Source organism: Eschrichtius robustus, chromosome 16, assembly GCF_028021215.1.
Source record: "Eschrichtius robustus isolate mEscRob2 chromosome 16, mEscRob2.pri, whole genome shotgun sequence".
Taxonomy (NCBI): Eukaryota; Metazoa; Chordata; class Mammalia; order Artiodactyla; family Eschrichtiidae; genus Eschrichtius; species Eschrichtius robustus.
Genome location: NC_090839.1, coordinates 86,844,002 through 86,865,730, shown reverse-complemented (window position 1 = coordinate 86,865,730; position 21,729 = coordinate 86,844,002). Strand labels below are relative to the sequence as shown.

Sequence of the window (21,729 nt, the reverse complement as noted above, 5' to 3'; positions counted from 1 at the left end):
GAACACGAGGGTGACCAGCTCATCCCAGTTTGCCAGGACTTTCCCAGCCGTAACATCGAACGTCCCACATCCAGTAAAACGCTCAGTCCTCCGCAAACCAGGAGGGTGGATCACCCGAACCTATCGTGACCTCATTCCCCCGCCCCTCATGGCTCCTAGCTGCAGCAGGACCCAGTAGAGCAGAGATTCTCAGCTCGGGTTGCCTACTGGAATCACCTGGGGAGCTTTCAAAGCACTGGAGCCTCAGTCTCTGAGGTGGTGTACATTTGGTATGGCGTATGGCCTGGACTTTGGGGTTTTGTAAGCTCCCAAGTAATTCTAATGTGCAACCAAGGTTGAGAATCTATACAGTAGAGGTTACCAATGCTTCACAGGTGCTAAGAGGACACAAAGAGACCACACAGGATCTGGTGGCTTAGTCACTGAGGGGCTGGCAAGAGGGCTGGGCTGGGAGTACGGAGAGACTCCGGGGCCTGTGTGAGAGGAGACAGACAGGGTGTCCCAGGCCAGGTGGAAGGAGCGATGGGCGGGGCTGTTGTGCTGGGGGTGGAGCCAGCTATTGGGTGGGCGCCCTCAGGGCCTGCTCATTGCCGGGTTCTGGTTCTGTCCTGTGCAGTAAAGCTATGGTTTGGGTAACTTTGGGTTTTCCCTTTGGAGCTCGGGACCAAGGAAGCACAGAGCCTGGGGGAGTCAGAACTCTAAAGACTCCAGCCCCAGCTCATGGGCTCTCTACCTACTTTTCCAGCAGACAGTTCCCTGTTCCCTTGCCTCTCCCCCTACCCTAGACCCGGGAAAACATGAAAATGCTTCCAGAGGAGACTATGACCTAAACTTATACACACTTTCTAAATCGTTCAGTCCTGGGAGGGGCTGGCCTGGCAGTCCCAAGCCATACGTTGAACACAGCCTTGGGCCCCCGGGGTGAGAGGCATTTCCTATGCTCTGGTTGAAGGGGTAGGAGGCTTTGGGCAATAAGGATCTTGACTTAAAAAAAAAAAAAAAGCACAACGTGAGAGCTGCGAGTTAAGTTTTATTTGGGGCAAAATAAGGACTGCAGCCCCGGGGGAACAGCGTTTCAGATAACTCTGAGAAACTGCTCCGAGGAGGTGAGGGGGAGCCAGGATATATAGGAGTTTGGCAACAAAGGACCGGTTGTTGGGACATCAAAAGATTATTGTTAAAGAAAACCAGATATCTCAAGGAATTTAGCTTTTCTATGTATGGGAGGATGCAAGAGTCTTGGCTCACTGAAATCATTCATTTGCTGTGCACCTCAGTTATCTGGGGCCAGTAGTCTGACATCCTGAGTTTCCTCAGGGTTCATCACAGGGAGAGGCTGCAGTCTGATGGCTGCTAGATGGCAGGTGTTCTTTTCAGCCCTGAGTTTCCTCAGCTCACGTTGGAGGGCTGCAATCGTTGACGACTGTGACATCCTTTGTTTATTGATCTGGCAGGAAATAGTCCATTTCTCAGGGAGACAGGAGGAGGAGGAAGATGAATTTTGGCAGTGGCACCCACATGGGACTGCTTTAATCCCACCAGAGGCCCGTCATGGACCTCAGGGTGAAATCAAGACCCTTCAAATCCCAGCTCTGCCCGCTGACTTCTCCAGCCCTCTGTGGCCTCCCCTTCTCCCAGTCATTCTGAAATTCACTGGGTCCTTGAACACAGTATTTTTCAAATGTAGGTCAAGAGCCACTAGGGGGTCTTAAAATTAATTTATTGTAATGAGTTAAGAGCAGCAAAGGGTAAAAGGAAAAAGTAGGCAGAACTAGAATGGAGTAGAAAACACCCATCACAAAGGTAAGTCAGACTTCTGTTTGTGCACAAGGGAGCATGTGTGCAGAGTATAATGTACAGTATTTCTTGCTGTAGAGCAGGTAAAAGTCTTCGCACATTGCAATCCTTTTTTGGGAGTAAGATTCTGTCTAGAAGGGCTTTCTTGGCAGGTCTTCCTTTGGACTGAATTGTTTGCCCTCTGCAATTGCCGTAGCATGCTATGCTTTTTGTGCACCAAGCACACTTTAAAAAAATGATTTATTCAGTTGCCTGTCTTCTGCGCTTGGCTGCAAGCTCGATGAGGGCAGGGACCATATTCACCTATCCTGGCCTCTGTCATTAGAGAAAGCACTTGTGTTTGAGTGGCTGAGTGATAAACCCGGGTTCAGCTTCCAGCTATCTGTGTTCTTAGACAAGGTCTCTTTTTTATTTTTTCTGACTTTTTGGTCTGATTTATATACAGAAAACTTGAAAGAATAGAATAATGAACACCCTATATCCTCCACTTAGATGGACAGTATTAACATTTTTCCATATTTGCTTTCTATCTATATGCTTTTTTTCTGAATCATTTGAAAGTAAGCTCAGATATAACCTTCACCCTAAATACTATGGCATGTGTCTCCTAAGAGTAAGGTCATTCTCCGACATAATCGCAACACTATTAACATACCTAAGAAAAAGAATTTAATTCCATAATACCATCTAAAATGGACTCTCTATTTAGAGTTTCCCTAGTTGCCCCAAGAATGTGTTTTATAGTTAGATTATTTCAAATCAGAAAAAAAAATCAAGGGTCACATTACATTTGGCTTTATATCTCTTTAGTTTCTTTTAATCTAGAATAGTTCCACTTTTTTTTTTTTTTTAAAGACGGTGACTTTTGGAGGAGTCAAGAAGAGTTATCCTTTATAATTTTCTACAAAATTGATTTCCTTGTTTTCCTCCGGTGGTATTTAGCTTACTTCTCGCCCCGCTGTATTTTCTCTTAACTGAAAAGAGGTTTAGAGGCCTGATGACACTATTTTTGGCAAGAATACCTCACAGGTGTTGTCTCCTTCATACTGTTATCACCTCAAGAGGCACATGATGTCAGATTATTCCACCCCAAGTAGCGCTGTCTGTTCACTTGTTTAAGGTAGTGACTGCTAGATTTCTCCTATGTAAAGATATGTTTTCCTTTTGCAATTAGTAATTTGTGAGGATGATAAACTCCAGCACCATGTGAAGAATCTGTTCCTCTACAGCCTGATGGTTTTCGTAGTCATCCATGACCCTTTAGCAACCATCCACGTGATAGTTTGGGCATGTTCTTAACCTGAGACTCAGTTTTTTCATCTGCAGCCTGGGCATAATAATGCCCATGATTTGGATTTGCTGTGTAAAAAAGTATGACATAGAGTGCATATGACGATGATGTCACGGTCTGCCATAACTTCTCCCTTCTTCTGAGAACACCATTTACAAAGGTGTTCACTTCCTTTTAGAAAGTTTCTACGCTGCTCCAGATAAGTGGTCCAAATCGCCGGCTTCTTAGATGATCCTACCTGCCCGGCCTCTGTGGGGCACAGCTGAGTCATCTTCTTTGGCCAGAGTGGAATGAGCTTTTGACCAGAGCTGAGCCAATCAGAATGCTTCCCTGGGAAATTTCCAACCAAGTAGGGGTGGGAATAGGGTGAAGAAAATATTCTTTTTCCCTCAGGTGGCTAAATGTGGGGATGTGAGTCTGGAAGTTGACTGTATCCCCTGCCGCCTGGAGGATGATAGCCTATGGGGTGGAGGGGATCAAAGCCATCTCTCTGAGATCAGGGCAGAGGGGGTCTCCCTGGCCTGGCTCCAGGCCTCCCCAGCTGTACTCTGCCCTGCCCCAGCTAAGCCAATAAAGACCCCTGTCTTGCCTGAGCGCTTACAAATCGGGGTCTGAACCTTAGGACAGATAGAATCCTGACTAGTAAAAGGGCCTTTCCTATGCCTCTCACATGATAGGTGATTCAATAAATTAGTGGTTCATCAGCTCTCATCCCTTCCTTTTGTCTTTGAATATGTGCTGGCCCTAGTGGAGAGGTGTGAGGAGGTGGCAGACATGGTCCTGGCTTTTTAAAATCTTAGGAGTTACAAATGCGTTTCCTTGGTGGGCGTAGACTCAAAGCAAGGGGGGCTGGTGACTTATCCGGCTCCAAGTGTGGCCGCTCTTGCCACTCGAACCAGCCCCCAACCCCACCCCCAGGGCCAGGAGCCAGAGTGCCTCTCTTGGAAGAGCCTAAGTTTAAAAGTTTAAAACCAGCCCACGTGGTGAGAGGTGCAGTCAGCCTTAAGACGCGAGGGCAGAGAAGAGCGGAGGAATGTGAGGGCCGGGGGCGGAGGCGGGGGGGGGGGGGGGCTGAAGGCGATCAGAACGCATGCGCAGGGCAAGGGCGAGGGAGGGCCTGGGAGTGGGGGAGGGGGGTGAGCGAGGGTCCTGGGGAAGGGGAGCGAACTGGCAGGGCCTTGGGTAGTCAGGAAACTCGGGCTTCTTCCAGGCTCGCGGTCCAGGCTGCTGTTTGTGTAGCGCTGCCTCTCTGCGGAGTCCACAGCGACGTGTCTTCCAGGCACTTCCAGCCATCCCACGGGAGGAGTTACTATTATCATTCCCGTTTCACAGATGAGAAAACTGACACCCAGGAAGGAGAAGTAACTCACCCAAGGCCATTCTGCTGGTGATGGCAGAGCTGGAATCCGAATTCAGATCCGCGGACTTCAGGTTGCTCCAGCCCCCACTCTGTTCCGCACACCGGTGAGCGAGGCCGGGACCGCGAACCACCCCGGAGGCCAGGTTCCCCCAGCGGAGGGCCAGGTCAGCGGCGGGCGGCGGCCGGGCCGAGAGGTGAGACCCCCGCCCTCCCCTGCATGGCCCCGAGGGCTCGGTGGGCTCTGCCGGGAGACGGAGCAGACCCTCGCCGGGCCTCGGGCGCCAACGGAAGGGCCGGACCGCGGGCCGCCTGGAGGGAAGCCCCGCCCGGGAGAGCGGGAGACCGGGAGACCCCAACGGTGCCTCGGCGGAGGGACGGGAAACAGTGGGGGGGGCGGTGGCGAGCGGAGGTGGAGCCACGGGTTGGGAGGGGGAGGGCGAGGAAGAGGAAGAGGCCCCCCAAACCCCAAACATTACCGGCCGGCTGTTGGGACCTACTGGGCTGGATCTGGGGGCTGATGGCCAGGTCAGGACCCATCTTTGGGTCTGGAAAATGTCACTGGGGCTTTGGGGCCACGGAAGGGTGGAGGGTGGTCAGCAGGAAGGAACCTCTGACGGAACCTAAGCCAGTCTGCAGCCCAAGTAGCCTCAAATTACTGGCGGGAAAAGTGGGGAGTGAGGCTCCTCGCGGCCCAGAAGGTTCCCTCCTGGTCTCTTCCCGGTCCAGCCTGAGATGCACTTTATGCTGCTCCTCGCGTTCTTCGCCCTGTGTAGTTCTCAGCTGTCCCTGGCATGCGCAGGGCCTGGGCCGGTGACAGGGCTGCCCTCGGGCTGCGGCGCGATGGCTCAGGGAGACTCTGCCGGCGGGAACCCAGGCCCCACGGAGCATGCAGCTCTTCTACTTTCCAGTGCCATAGGTCCTTTTCAAAATAATAATGAAAACAATTGGTGATAGTAGATGGCAGTAGTTTTGCTTTGTTTTGAATGCCCTTGGCAAAGTAAAAAGTTGGCAGTTTTCTGTTCCCCCCATTCTCTCTCCCTGACCCCCGCTTTTGGGAATCCCGAACTGAACCGCTGGCCAGTGGCGACTGGTGAAGAGGTGAGGAGGGAGGGGCAGCTGTGCAGGACTGTGGTCCCTGCCTCCACTCTGACTGAGCCTGGGATCCTGGACCAGTCCGTTCTTCTTTCCAGCTGTTTCCCCATCAGTACAAAGGGCTCTGCAAATCCCCCTTTATATGAACATGTCTATGGTCCTCTGAGTCTGGCTTATATCAGTGTGTCCCCCAGTTGTATATCCCTGGCGCACAGTCGTCCAGAACCAGCACTGAGGGCTGCTCCATGCGGGACGCTGGCCTATCCCCGGAGAAAGGCCCACAAGGTCCCGCTCACGGGAGAGCAGCCTGGGGTGGGCAAGGGGACAGACAGCTAGGAGGTGGTGCCTGGCCTCTCAGTCACCCCGGGGCGGGGGGGGGGAGGGAAAGCGCTGTACCTCGTGACAAGTTTCTGTGTCTCTTCTCCCCAGTAGTTACCAAGAGCCTGCGAGTTCCTGTCTTTTTTCATCCCTGATTCTCCCCATTGGCCTAAGCTGGGCATGGGGCGCCCGGTAAGTACACAGTTCACTTTTGTGGAATGAATCGTTAATGGCTGGTGGCTGGGAGGGTCCGTGGAGTGGACAGGACCAAGCTGAGCTTTGCAGAAGATGTGGGATTTAAAAGGTCTAGAGGTGAAGTGAGGGCACAGCACCCCCCTTCCCCCGGGAAAGGCTGGAGGTTCTTGGGGTGACTGTGGTGTTCCGGGAACGGAGGGAGACATGGCGGGTGTGGAGGCAGGAGGCTGGGTGTGTGGGAAACTTTATGAAAGAAAAACTGAGAAGGTGAGGAATGCTGACGAGGTGGAAGTGTGGGAGGAACGGAGAAGCCAGCATGAGCTCCAGGCTAGAGCGTGGGGGTGGAGAGGGTGACTAAAACAGGGAAGACACCGAGGTCAGCTTTAGACACGTTGAGGTTCAGTGGGGGGCGGGGGGGGGGGACAGGAAGGGGCTCAGACCATCAACGGAAAATGTCCAGGGTTCTCCATTCCATCCAGAGGATGGGGGTCAAGATGCCGCCATGACTCCTACCTGGAGAGCTTTAGAGCCAGGACTCAAGGCTCTCTGGTCTTTATCCTCTTAGAGTAAAGGACACTGAGGCCCTGAAGTTCAGGTGACTCATCAATACTGCCCAGAGGGTGGAGGAAAGATCGAAAGGGAAGCTTTGCAGAGATGGCAGGATAAATTTTTCAGGTGGGAAGACCTGAAAAAAAGAAAGTAATGAACAACAGAAAGAGGAGAGAGTGCCTTAGAGAGTTTCCAAGCACTCTGACAGCAGTCGAAGGTTAACAGTTGTTAACCCTCTTATAGACAGCAGATTTCCTCTGCCCTGTACCACCAGGCTTGTTCTGCTGTGGTGATCAGCAGATCTCAAAGCCTCAGAGACACTCCTTGCCCCCGGCTGCAGTGAGAGGGGCGTCTGCATGGGGAGCGTGGAGGGGCCCCGGTGCGTGGGCACACACAGGGGCAGAGAGGAGAGGGAAACCCCTCACTCCGAGGGCCTTGTCTTGCCCACAGCAGCGCGCAGCTGCGAAGCTTGGTGCTGCCAGGCAGTCTGCTTAGGCAGGAGCCTCCAGGCCTGGCTCTGGGCACGACTTGGAAAGAAGGGCTGTTGTCTTGGGGTGTCCTCCACCTCCCATGTCCTGTCTCTCTCTCACCCCCTGATGTCGCCATTCTGCGCCGCCGTGTGGCCAGGGTCATTGGGGGCCACCCGGACAGGGTCCGCCCTGCCTGCCGCACCCAGGCTTCCAACTGCCCCTCTCCTTCCCCTGCTAGCCTGGAGAGGAAAGCAGACTGGTTGAATACATTTGCCCTTAAGTTGTGAATGTGAATCTCCCTCAGGAATGTTTGCATTTTAGGAGAAGTTGGCAGCCCCTCACCCTCCAACTTTAACCCAACGCCTGGGCCCTAAGCACTGTGCTTGACACTTTGTTGGCAGCATTTCACTTGGCCCTCGCAAGGACCTTACTAGGCAGGTGTTATTTCCTCTTTTTTCCAAATGGGGACGCAAGGTCCTGAGAGTTTTAGCCAGTTCCCCGAGGTTACCCAGCCAGCAAGTGATAAAGCTGGGACATGGTCACGGGCTTCCAGAACCAAATCCAGCTATCGGCACTTTGCTTCCGCATCGCAGGTGCTCCTTCCAAGAAGACATCCTTAATGACAGCTGGTGGTGATGGAGGAGTTATGAGGGATCCTTAACTGAGGGTCTTGACCTCCAGGCCTAGAGGGTACCTAGGGCTTCAGGAGGGTCTGTGAAACTCTAAAACTATTTTTAAAACTTTCTGTGTGCATATTTTCTGCTCATTTTTCAGCAGAGGGTTCCTCCAGGCCAGGTGGACCCCTGTCCGTCTACACCCCAGGTCCTGAGGCAAGAAGGCCAGTCACTGAGTAAAGGCACTTCAGGCCCTGGTTTTAATCTCTGCCCTGGTCCTCATTCTGAAATCTCAAAAGGCACATAGTAGCTGACAGCTGACTGGAGAGGTTCTTCTGTGGCCAGTGGGTGGGTGTCCACAGAACTGAGAGGTTAGAACTTTAGAGCTGGGAGAGGTGGAAATTTTACAGAGGTGGAAACTGAGGCTCAAGGAAGGGACCTCACACGCTCAAGATTGCCCAGTGAATTAGTGGCAGAAAATGTTTTATGCATTGTTTAGGCCTACTGAAGAGGTCTGTAAGGCTGTAAGGTTAATCAAGGCACAGAAATCAACATTTCTCGAGCCTCACGTGTGCTAACATGTCCATGGGCATCATCTCCTTCACCCCGTGCCGCGTGAGACCCCCCCCTTCATTGTTTCCCTCCCCAGGTGATGCTGACATTAGAGGACAAAGACATGAAGGCGTTCACCTGGGCCATAGCCCCTGCCTTGACCTCCCTGGGCTACCTGCTTATACTGCTGGTCTCCATCTTCCCCTTCTGGGTTCGTCTGGTGAATGAGGAGTCCCAGGAAGTGTTTTTCAGTGGCCTGTTTGAGAACTGCTTCCATATCAAGTGCTGGAAGCCTCGACCCTTACCCGGTAGGGGGGATGGAGGCGGGGATGGGGGCGGGGATGGGGGCGAGGGAGACGGGGCCAGCGTGGGCGTTGGGGGGTGACAGAGGACTGGTGGGGGCAGCTAGGACAGAACTGAATTTGCCCCTGCCTTCTTCTCCCCACTAGAGTCCATTAGCGCCCCCCCCTTAGTTGTGACGCCCACCGTTATCTCCTGGGATTGCCGGACATCCCCTGTGGGGGCAGTACTGCCCTTACTAGAGAACCACTGGTTTAACCCCAGGGTAGGTTCTAGAGTATCTGGGTCTTCAACACCTTTGTCCCTCCCCCAGCCGCTCATCTCTGCACACTCAGGAGGTCATGCAGACTCACCTTAACAAGGTCTGAATCATGCCAACAGCAGGAGAATGAATTCCCCTGGATCCTCGGTCTGTTTCACTACTCCTAGTAATGTGGATAATTAAATAATGGTGTGAGGGACTCCCTTGCAGAGTTCAGAATATCCTGACCTCACAAAGTTCTGATTTTCCACCAGTGACTTATTTCAGTGTGACCAATGCAGATGCAATTCTTCACATTTCCACATGCAACAAATTTTATCACGACAGTTTCATTTTATGTTGTTTATTAAAGCCACCGTTTTTTCCCAAACAATACATGGTTTTCCCATATGCTTTGATACAACCAGATTCACATAACAGTATTTGTTAAGAATTGGTTAATAATTTCAGTGTCTGAAATTGCCCATCTAATTTTTTTTTCATGTCATGGGGAACAAGATGGTGGGCCCAGGGCATGCTTGGGGGCAAAGCTGCCGGGTCGGAGCCTTGGTCCCAGGCCACGCTTTGGGACCTGATGGCGACCAGGCTCCGGGGCCACCCCTGCCCAGCCTCTGCAGGGCTCTGCCCTCTGGGCCAGGGTGCCCGGCGCCAGCCCGCCCTCCCTCCCTCCCCTGCAGTTTACATCATCATTGGCCGTGTTTTCCTGCTGTCCGCCGTCATCTTGTCTTTCCTCACCACCGTCGTCATGGTGTCCTTTGCATCTCGGCTCTTTCCGAGGACCCGGAAGCACAATCTTGTGTCAGGCTTCATCAGCTTCCTCACAGGTGGGGAGCAGCAGGGGGGCCACAGCCGTGTGGGTGGGGGATCTGGGGAGACGGCCGGAGATGGAGGGGGGGGTGGTCTCTGGAGAGGGTATTTTTAGGGCCCCTCTCCTCTGCTGCCCTCTCAGTGAAGTAGCCCACCCCAGCCCGCCCCCTCAGGGTTTGTGATCCCCCTGCTTTGGAGCTCATCCTAGCTCTGCACTCCCAGCGGGCACAGTCCTCACAGCCTTGGCTTGGTGTCTTCTGTCTGGGGGTCTTTTTCCCATAATCTCTATCCCAGCAACTGTCATGGAATCTGGTACAGGGTTATAATATAATTGAAATATAGAATATAAATGAAATACAAATGTTTCTTGGATGAACGAATGGAAGAGATCACCTCTGCCCTCTGGAACCTTTTGACTTTAAAAGGCTGACCAAGGCCCTACCCTGGGAGGCTCCCATCAGATGGAGGAGGTGGAACGCTCACAGTGGGAAAATCAGGTTGAGTTTCGTCCAAAGCGTCACACCCAGGGGGCCCCATCTGGAGTCAGCCAAGAGCACAGGCACAGAGGGTACCTGGGAAAGGGATTTCTGATCATGGGGCCCCTGGGAGGTGAGGCACACGGGCTTTGAGATGAGTTGGGAAGGAGGGCGAGACAGGCATGTGGGGTGGAGGTTATTGGCTCTGAAGGGGCAAGGGGTGCGGGCAGGAGCCACACAGGTGCAGGAAGGCTGGAGTGGAGGTGGGAGCCACGGGAGGAGAGCAAGGCTGCCGCCCTGTGACCCACAGGGGCCTGTGCCTTCCTGGCCTTGTTGCTGCATGCCCTGGAGATCCGGAGCCTGCGGATGAAGCCCAGCCCCCCGCAGTCCTCCGTGCAGTGGCCTTACTACGTCCTGGGCTTTAGCATCCTTCTATTCCTAGTGGCGGGTGAGTGTCCCAGGGCTGGTGCCCTCTCCCTGCCCTCTGTCTGGATTCAGGAGCTGTGGACGCTCCAGAGCTGTGCTGTTCAAAACCGTAGTCACTTGTGGCTATTTAACTTTCATTAAAATGAAATCAAGTTAGAAATTGAGTTCCTCAGTCACGCCAGCCACACTTCACATGTTCAAAAACCACGTTATTATGTGCCTAGTGGCTTCCACATTGGATGGTGCGGATGCAGAAGGTTCTACTGACAGCACTGCTCTAGGGCCTCAGCCCTGTCCCCCACCCTCGTCCTCCCCATTCTTATGCTCCTTGACTTCAGAACCAAACTTGCACACTCTCCCTTACCACCATCCCTGTTCCTAAGGCTTTCTATTCCTGTCTCTTTATCTTGAAATCTGTGATCTTATTCCTCACTCAATCGCTTTTTCTTTACCAACCACCATCATCGAAATTCTTAATCCCATCTAATTTTGTCCCTACTCCTAATCCTCTTCCCACTATTTTAACCTGACCCATGATCAGAGCCTATTTTAACTTGATTTTATTATACATTGAATATATAACAAAGAATGTTTATAATATATCTGTAAGATACAAGTAATTATAAATAAACTATACACCCATATTTCCACCATATAGTTTAAGAACTAGCCACGTTTTGTCAAATCCATCATTTATAAGTTACATCCTTATTTTATGTACCACTGAGAAAGAAAAATTGATACCAAGTATAATTCTAAGGTGCTAGAGCTTGTAAGGTACATCCTCATTTCAGAGATTTTAAAATGTGAAAAAAATGGGTTTGTGAAAATTAATGAAACATGTTAGAACATTAAGTATTCAATATCTTTGAAGTCTTCCCCCCTCTACCATGTGGCTGTTCCTGGTCTCTTCCTCTTCTCTCCCCTCTGGATTCAATTCTTCAGAAATTTATGCCAATCAGGTTTACTACACATACATATCCTGAAACAATGTATTATTTAGTTTTGCATGCTTTAAAACTTCATATGAATATAATCAAACTGTATTTTTTCTTCTGGAGTTTGCTATGTTTGATCAGCATAATCTTGAGATTCCTCCATGTTAATATGAGGAACTAAGCTTCATTCATTTTTACCACCTTGAGTATTTAATTGTATAACTAAGCTTTCCTATAGAAGCATGGCATTTCTCTATGGGAGAATTTTAAGTTTATGACTGAGTTTCTTTCATGATTATAGGACTATTCAGATATTTTATTTCTTCTTGAGTCAGTTTTGGTAATTTATATATTTCTCTAAATTTTTACATTTTATCTAAGTTTTAAATTTTATTGACATAAAATTACTCAAAATGTTTTCTGTTTTAACTTTTAATTTGTGCTGCATCTGTAGTTATATACTTTTTTTTTAATTTTTTTTTTTTTTTGGCTGCGTTGGGTCTTCGTTGCTGCGCGCGGGCTTTCTCTAGTTGCGGTGAGAGGGGGCTACTCTTCGTTGTGGTGTGCGGGCTTCTCATTGTGGTGGCCTCTCTTGTTGTGGAGCACGGGGTCTAGGTGCGTGAGCTTCAGTAGTTGCAGCACGCGGGCTTCAGTAGTTGTGGCTCGCGGGCTGTAGTGCGCAGGCTCAGTAGTTGTGGCGCGTGGGCTTAGTTGCTCCGTGGCATGTGGGATCCTCCCGGACCAGGGATTGAAGCGTGTCCCCTGCATTGGCAGGTAGATTCTTAACCACTGCGCCACCAGGGAAGTCCCTGTAGTTATGTACTTTTTTCATACCTAATTTTCTCTTTTTTCATTGCTATGTTTGTCAGAGGTTTATCAGTTTTTTTTAGTGTTTTCAAAGAACCAGCTTTTTAGCTTTCTTGAAAACAAACCTTGTTTGTTTTGTATTTAATTACTTTTTGCTTCTTATTTTGAACTTCCCTCCCTACTACTTTTTTTTGTGTTTATTCTGCTGTTCCTTTTTCAGCTTCCTAAATCAGGATCTAAGCTCATTGATTATTTCTTCTTTTCTAAGTAGGCATTTAAAGCTTCAATTGCCCTCTGAGAATTGCATCTTTATTTGCAGCTCTCATTTTGATGTGTAATATCTTTTGTTGTTGTTCGATTTCAGATATTTTCTTGTTCCCCTTATGATTTTTTTCTTTGATTCATGAATTATTTAAAAGTATACTTTTAAATTTCTAAGCATAGAATTTTTATTGTATCTTGGTGATAATGATTTTAACTTAGTTTCAATTTGATGAGAGATCATGGTTTATATAGTCCTAATATTTTCAGATTTATTGACTTGCTTTATAGCCTAGTCTGAGGTCCATTTTCATGTCTCATGTTGAATGCAACCTTTTATCTATAAACTTTATATCAAGCTTTTTTATTATCTTGTTTAAACCTTGATTTAGAATTGCTATATTTTACTAGTGGATTGAACTTTTTATCATCATGCTGTGATACTTTTTATTTCTTATAATGCTTTTTGTTTTATCTGATATTACTATAACTACCTCTACATTCTTTAGGTTATTATTTGCCTGTTATGTCTTTTACTTTAAACCTGTCTCTGTCTTCACGTTTTGGATGTCTCTTATAGATAGCTTATGATTGGATTTTTTCATCTAGTCTTATTATAACCTTTGTCTTTTATCTGGAGCATTTAGTTGATTTACATTTATTGTGACTACTGATATATTTGTATCTTTTCTACCACCTTAGTTTGTGCTTTCAGTTTTTTCTGCTCCCCACCCATTACCTCACTTGCCTTGCTTTGGGTTGATTGAATTTTATGTATATAATTCTCATTACATTTCCTCCCTCGTTAGTTTGGAAATTATATGGTTTGTTTTCATTTGTGTCATAGTTACTCTTGACATTTTAACATGCTTAGTTAATCAGCATATTTATTCTCTTCATAAATAATTCAAGGACCCTCCCCCCCAACTTATATGCTATTTTGTCCAGTGTTTTGGTTTCTTCTGTTTTTTTTAAAATTCTATACATTATTATTATTATTATTTTATGCATTTAATACTTCTTTAAATTTACCCACATATTTACCCATTTAGCTGCTCATCAAACCTCAGACCTTCTATCTAAGATCATTATCCTGAAGTACATCCTTTATAATGATTTTTTTTTTAACTTTTTATTTTATATTGGAGTATAGTTGATTAACAATGTTGTGTTTCAGGTGTACAGCAAAGTGATTCATTTATACATGTATCTATTCTTTTTCAAATTCTTTTCCCATTTAGGTTGTTACATAATACTGAGCAGAGTTCCCTGTGCTGTACAGTAGGTCCTTGTTGGTTATCCATTTTAGATATAGCAGTGTGTACCTGTCAGTCCCAAACTCCCTAACTATCCCTCCCTCAACCCTTCCCTCCTGGTAACCATAAGTTTGTTTTCTATGTCTGTGAGTCTGTTTCTGTTTTGTAAGTAAGTTCATTTATATCATTTTTCTCTTTTAGCTTTTTTAATGAGGGTCAGTTAGAGATACACTATCTCATATTTTGTTTGTATGAAATTATCTTTCATTTTTGTTTATTAAAGTTAGTTTTGCTGAATATACATTTTAAAAAAATTTTTTATTTATTTATTTATTTATTTTTGGCTGTGTTGGGTCTTCGTTTCTGTACGAGGGCTTTCTCTAGTTGTGGCAAGCGGGGGCCACTCTTCATCGCGGTGTGCGGGCCTCTCACTATCGCGGCCTCTCTTGTTGCAGAGCACAGGCTCCAGTCGCGCAGGCTCAGTAGTTGTGGCTCACGGGCCTAGTTGCTCCGCAGCATGTGGGATCTTCCCAGACCAGGGCTCGAACCCGTGTCCCCTGCATTGGCAGGCAGATTCTCAACCACTGCGCCACCAGGGAAGCCCTGAATATACATTTTGAAGTTAACAGTTATTCTCTCAGCATTCAAGATATTATTCTATTACTTTCCCACTTCTGTTCTTATTGTTGAGAAGTTGGCTCTCTTTAAACATATCATTCTTTTTGAGGCAACTTTTTTTTTCTCTGAGAATTTTTTTGGTATTTTGCAGGGTATGGATGTTTGTGTTATGATTTGATGTGTGAACTGAAGCTGAGGAGTGATATCTTTCAGCATTTCTAAAACATTTTTATCTCCTCCCCATTTTCTTTCCCTTTCTCTTTGTCCTTTGTGGAACTCTAGGAAGATTTCTGTTAGACTTTGTTACTCTATCCTGCGTGTCTTAATTTCTCTTTCATATTTTCTGTCTTTGTCTTTCTGGGCTGCATTCTGAATAACTTATATAGATGTATCTTCAATTTTACCCATTCGCTTTTTTAAAAAAGATTTATTTATTATTATCATTATTTTTTAAAATGTATTTTTGGCTGCATTGGGTCTTAGTTGTGGCACGTGGGCTTCTCTCTAGTTGTGGCATGTGGGTTTTCTTTTCTCTAGTTGTGGCGCACAGGCTCCAGGGCGTGTGGGCTCTATAGTTGTAGTGCCGTGGTCTCTGTGGTTTGCGGCACGCGGGCTGTAGTTGAGGCACGCGAGCTCAGTAGTTGTGGCACGCGGGCTTGGTTGCCCCACGGCATGTGGGATCTTAGTTCCCTGAGCGGGGATCAAACCCGCGTCCCCTGCATTGCAAGGTGGATTCTTTACCACTGGACCACCAGGGAAGTCCCTACCCATTCACTTTTTAGCTGTGTCTGATCTATTTAACCTAGCCATTAAATTTTTATTTCAGTTAATCTATTTTATAACTAGAAGTTGTATTTTCCTGTAAATCTTGTTATTTTTATGCTTTTTTCCCTCATATTTAAAATCTGTTCTCTGAATATATTTTTACTATACATGTTAAACATACTTATTTTATATTCTGTGTCTTATAAGTTTAACAACTGAATTATTTGCTGCTGTTTCTACAGCTGTTTCTATAGGCTCTTGCTGTGGTACCTTGTTTCTTGGTATGGTCTGTGGATTTTGACTGTGAACTCATTTTCCTTGGAATATTTTTTTGTTGTCGTTGTTGGAAATTATTTGAGGCCTGTATTTAAAGTGTTTCCTCAAAAAAGGATTTGCATTTGCTTCTACCCGGTGCTTGGGTGCAGAACTACCCTAGGATCACAACCAAAATACTTAGGTATTGTTAGTTTAGCTGCAGACCCACATAACAGCTAGCCTGTGTTTGTGAAATCTCAGTCAATGCAGGTAACTTTGCAGTTCCAGTTTCATGTGGCCGACTCTTGTTAGATTTCCCCACTATGAGCTTGACACTCTCTCTCACCTGACCCAAACTTTTGCTGTCACCCAGGTGCCATCTGCCTCGTTCAAGAAACAGCCTGCCTTAGCTGTCATTTGTTGCCCATTTCCCAGAGTACTGAGGAGACCCAAGAGATCTCGCACCTGGAAAACGTGGAGAGTTTGGGAGGAGAACTGAGCTCCATACAGAGGGAGACACTGCTGAAGGAAGAAACAGTTATCTAGACCAAGATAGTCTGTGCCCTGCCCTTCATCAAGCTGTGTGAGTGCACACGTGTCGGTGTATGTGGCTCCCCCACCTCCACCAGTCTCTGCTACTTTTGATGAGGCTCTTGAGTGTCAAATCAACCCTCCACTTCCCCTACCCAAAGTGATTCTATCTTGCGTGTGTTTGAAATTTGTTAAAAGTTTTCTGAATTCTTCTGAGCTTTCTGAGTGATTTTTTTGGACAAGTGTTTTCAATAAAACGATGACTACTGTCTGTTAATCCATGCCTCAAAAAACAAATGGGACTTCCCTGGTGGTCCAGTGGTTAAGACTCTGAGCTTCTAGTGCAGGGGGCACACGTTTGATCCCTGGTTGGGGAACTAAGATCCCACGTGCCACACAGCATGGCCAAAAAGCAAACAAATGAACAAACAGAACACCAGCCTGCAGCCTAGGGGGCAGCAAGGGAGGGAGGAATATTAGGAAATGATCAAGTGTCGTGAGTTTTGTAAAATAAAAACTGAACAGAGTATAACCAGCCCACTGTTCCAGCCATGCTGATCTCCCAGTTGTGGCTTTCCATACTCATTCTGCTGGTTTAGGGTGGTCTGGCCCACCGTTACATATTTTAGAGTTTGTAGATTTTCTCTATGCCTAGTTCTATATTGTTCCTACAGGGTTTTGTGAGGTGGAAAAGTGAAAAGACTGGAACTAGGCTGTCATCATCTCCCTATAAGAAAGAAACTCCCAAGATACCTTTTGGAGAGAAATGTAATAAAAAACTAAAAACAATCTAACTAAAACACCTAGTGCCTGTTTCTCAGGTGTGTATGTCCAACATAGGTAAAATCGGAGTCCCTGAGGAAGAAAATGGAAATAAAGGAACAGAACAAGTATTTAAAACTAAAATTCAAGAAAACTTTACTGAAATAAAGTTCCTTTCTATTGAAAAGGAGTCTATTGGAAGGAGTAACATCTGCTTAGGAAAACTGATATGAGATGATCAACCTCTTCCATGATGGGGCAATGCTTTATTATTATTATTATTATTTACTGGAATAGACACTCTGGAACAAAGCATGGCCCCATCGTGGAAGGCCTAGAGCCTCTTCCTTTATGCACAAATACTGGCATACAATGCAAAATTACTAGACATGCAGAAATGTGACCAACAAGAGAATAAACAACCAATAGAAGCAGATGACAGAATGATCCAAATATTGGATTTAGCAGACACAAACTTTAAAATAACTATTATTAAACTATTATTAATGTGTTAAAGAAATTAGAAGAAGTGCAAAATTTTCAAAAACTGGAGAAAACTCTACTGAAATGCCATTTCTCCCCGTGAGATTTGCAAGAATCAAAAGTTTGATGCAACACGTTGTGTTAGCTAACCTGTGGGGAAATAGGCACCATCATACATGGCAGATGGAAGTGCAAAATGATACAGCCCTCCTGAGGGGAATCTGGCAATACCTACAAAACTGCAGAAGCAGTAATGCTTTAACCCAACCCAAAGTCTCAATTTAAGGATTTATCCAACAGATATACCTGCACACATCTTTAAAAATGACATAGGTGCAGGGTGATTAATTGCTGCAGCTTTTGCAGTAACAAATGATTAGGAGCAACTCAAATGCTCATCAGCAGGGGACACTTTAAATAAATTATGTTACATCCACACCAGCTTAAAAAAAAAAAAAAGAATGAGAAAGGTCTCTAAGTACTGATATGGAATATTTTCTAGGGCATATTACATGATAAAAAGCAAGGTATCTAGTATATTTCCTTTCGTGTAAGAAAAGGGGAGAAGGTAGGGAAATATGTGAATATTAGTATTTGCAAATAAATAAACACTTGAAGACCGTATAATAAATGAATGAATCTTTAGAGATGGGGGTAGATTAAGAAATGGGGTGGGGGCTTCCCTGGTGGTGCAGTGGTTGAGAATCCGCCTGCCAATGCAGGGGACATGGGTTCCAGCCCTGGTCCAGGAAGATCCACATGCCGCAGAGCAACTAAGCCCATGCGCCACAACTACTGAGCCTGCGCTCTAGAGCCTGTGAACCACAACTACTGAGCCCACGTGCTGCAACTACTGAAGCCCTTGCGCCTAGAGCCGGTGCTCCACAAGAGAAGCCACTGCAATGAGAAGCCAGCGCACCGCAAGAAAGAGTAGCCCCCGCTCGCCGCAATTAGAGAAAGCCCGTGTGCAGCAATGAAAACCCAACACAGCCAAAAATAAATAAATAAATTTATAAAAAAAAAAAAAAAGAAATGGGGTGGGTGGAGTGGGCAGAGGGAGGAGTAATAGTTCTGTGTGTAACTTCTTATATGAGTTTGGCTCTTGAATCATGTACATGTATTACCTATTCAAAAATTCATATTAAATCTTAAAGGGTAAGTTGGGTAATATAAGTCAAATATCCAACACTGTCCATACCAGCACTCTGAACTCCTATAACCTTCATTTCTATAGTTAGTGCTAAAACGTTCACATCTGCCATTTCACTCTGTCCTGCTAAAGACAGGCCAGCTATAATTCTACCCATTTTCTTATTAAAGAACCAGAGAGGTGAAGCCCTCTGATGTTCAGTACAGGTTTTCAAAATTTTAAAGTAAATTCTGCTGCCTCTTAACCTGTTTCCTCTTTATGGTCATGACAACTTCTCCCGGCTTTCTGTATTTCACCTCGTAACCTCATCTCTTCTGTCTCTTGTCAGATAATTTTCTTCCTCTCTCCCTCTGCATCTGTCCCTTTCTCCTTCCCTTCCTCCCTTTTTCCCTTCTTCTTTCTTGCCCCGCCCCCATGCTCTCAATTCATTCAGTACCATGTTCTTTGCCAAAAAAAAAAAGCCTTCATTTGCTCATCTTCCTGAAATCTGCCTTCTTTCTGACAATGCCATTTCCCTAGCAATCCTTAGTTCTAGTCTGGTCTCTCAGGGCCAGGAGCATGAGGTCAGAATTTATCTGGTTTCTTTTGCAGTTTTCAGGGTACCATTCTTAATTTTTCTCCAACAATCTCTTTAAACCATGGGAAAGTAGGGTCAGTGATATAGAAAATCTCTTCCAGATGCAAAAGCACAACATAAAACTGCAGTAATTAAAACAGTTTGGCAGGTCCTGACGCAGGATACAGATAGATTACAGAACAGAATAAGAGTCCTAATATAAAGCCTACTTTATAGAGGAATATAATATTTGATAAAATTAACCATTTAAATCAGGAAGGATTATTGATCCTTCAATAAATGGTTGAGGAAAACTTGCTAGCCATTTGGAAAAAAAAAAAAGACTGGCTGGATTTCCTTTTTTTTCCCCCTTTGATCAGAATGCATTTCAGACAGATCTCAGATTTAACCTAACAATAAATGTATTGGAAGTGCATACAGGGGATTTAAAAAATCATCTTGGAGGATGGAAGGCACAAAACAGAGAAGATTTAAAGAAAAAGGAAGGATTAATTTGAATATGTAAAACATATAATATTTTGCAGTGCACAAAGTTCCATTAAGAAAGACAAAAGGCAATCATAGTAGGGGACTTTAACACCCCACTTTCACCAACGGACAGATCATCCAAAATGAAAATAAATAAGGAAACACAAGCTTTAAATGATACATTAAACAAGATGGACTTAATTGATATTTATAGGACATTCCACCCAAAAACAACAGAATACACATTTTTCTCAAGTGCTCATGGAACATTCTCCAGGATAGATCATATCTTGGGTCACAAATCAAGCCTTGGTAAATATAAGAAAATTGAAATCGTATCAAGTATCTTTTCCGACCACAACGCTATGAGACTAGATATCAATTACAGGAAAAGATCTGTAAAAAATACAAACACATGGAGGCTACACAATACACTGCTTAATAACGAAGTGATCACTGAAGAAATCAAAGGGGAAATCAAAAAATACCTAGAAACAAATGACAATGGAGATACGACGACCCAAAACCTATGGGACGCAGCAAAAGCAGTGCTAAGAGGGAAGTTTATAGCAATACAAGCCTACCTCAAGAAACAGGAAACATCTTGAATAAACAACCTAACCTTGCACCTAAAGCAATTAGAGAAAGAAGAACAAAAAAACCCCAAAGCCAGCAGAAGGAAAGAAATTATAAAGATCGGGTCAGAAATAAATGAAAAAGAAATGAAGGAAACAATAGCAAAAATCAATGAAACAAAAAGCTGGTTCTTTGAGAAGATAAACAAAATTGATAAACCATTAGCCAGACTCATCAAGAGAAAAAGGGAGAAGACTCAAATCAATAGAATTAGAAATGAAAAAGGAGAAGTAACCACTGACACTGCAGAAATACAAAAGATCATGAGAGATTACTACAAGCAACTCTATGCCAATAAAATGGACAACCTGGAAGAAATGGACAGATTCTTAGAAATGCACAAACTGCCAAGACTGAACCAGGAAGAAATAGAAAATATGAACAGACCAATCACAAGCACTGAAATTGAAACTGTGATTAAAAACCTTCCAACAAACAAAAGCCCAGGACCAGATGGCTTCACAGGTGAATTCTATCAAACATTTAGAGAAGAGCTAACACCTATCCTTCTCAAACTCTTCCAAAATATTGCAGAGGGAGGAACACTCCCAAACTCATTCTACGAGGCCACCATCACCCTGATACCAAAACCAGACAAAGATGTCACAAAGAAAGAAAACTACAGGCCAATATCACTGATGAACATAGATGCAAAAATCCTCAACAAAATACTAGCAAACAGAATCCAACAGCACATTAAAAGGCTCATACACCATGATCAAGTGGGGTTTATCCCAGGAATGCAAGGATTCTTCAATATACGCAAATCAATCAATGTGATACACCATATTAACAAATTGAAGGAGAAAAACCATATGATCATCTCAAGAGATGCAGAGAAAGCTTTCGACAAAATTCAACACCCATTTATGATAAAAGCCCTGCAGAAAGTAGGCATAGATGGAACTTTCCTCAACATAATATAGGCCATATATGACAAACCCACAGCCAACATTGTCCTCAATGGTGAAAAACTGAAACCATTTCCACTAAGATCAGGAACAAGACAAGGTTGCCCACTCTCACCACTATTATTCAACATAGTTTTGGAAGTGTTAGCCACAGCAATCAGAGAAGACAAAGAAATAAAAGGAATCCAAATTGGAAAAGAAGAAGTAAAGCTGTCACTATTTGCAGATGACATGATACTATACATAGAGAATCCTAAAGATGCTACCAGAAAACTCCTAGAGCTAATCAATGAATTTGGTAAAGTAGCAGGATACAAAATTAATGCACAGAAATCTCTTGCATTTCTATACACTAATGACGAAAAATCTGAAAGCAAAATTAAGAAAACACTCCCGTTTACCATTGCAACAAAAAGAATAAAATATCTAGGAATAAACCTACCTAAGGAGACAAAAGACCTGTATGCAGAAAATTATAAGACACTGATGAAAGAAATTAAAGATGATACAAATAGATGGAGAGATATACCATGTTCCTGGATTGGAAGAATCAACATTGTGAAAATGACTCTACTACCCAAAGCAACCTACAGATTCAATGCAATCCCTATCAAACTACCACTGGCATTTTTCACAGAACTAGAACAAAAAATTTCACAATTTGTATGGAGACACAAAAGACCCCGAATAGCCAAAGCAATCTTGAGAACGAAAAATGGAGCTGGGGGAATCAGGCTCCCTGACTTCAGACTATATTACAAAGCTACAGTAATCAAGACAGTTTGGTACTGGCACAAAAACA

The 21,729-nt window shown here is 45.2% G+C and overlaps 1 protein-coding gene across 4 annotated transcripts in view; it reads left to right on the top strand.

Moving 5' to 3' along the window:
- TMEM225B (transmembrane protein 225B) overlaps positions 1–16,195 on the top strand; it is a 29,494-nt gene extending 13,299 nt beyond the window's left edge. Inside the window, exons 2-7 of one of the 4 annotated variants that reach the window (XM_068565918.1) lie at positions 4,421–4,552; positions 5,970–6,050; positions 8,336–8,546; positions 9,478–9,624; positions 10,394–10,531; positions 15,783–16,195. In XM_068565918.1, coding sequence (XP_068422019.1) covers positions 6,039–6,050; positions 8,336–8,546; positions 9,478–9,624; positions 10,394–10,531; positions 15,783–15,955 — 681 coding nt within the window. In that variant the 5' untranslated portion in view covers positions 4,421–4,552; positions 5,970–6,038 and the 3' untranslated portion in view covers positions 15,956–16,195. Of the gene's footprint in view, positions 1–4,420; positions 4,643–5,969; positions 6,051–8,335; positions 8,547–9,477; positions 9,625–10,393; positions 10,532–15,782 lie in introns of those variants that run through there. The other 3 variants (XM_068565921.1, XM_068565920.1, XM_068565919.1) reach the window with 3 other exon arrangements.
- Positions 16,196–21,729: the final 5,534 nt, after the last annotated feature.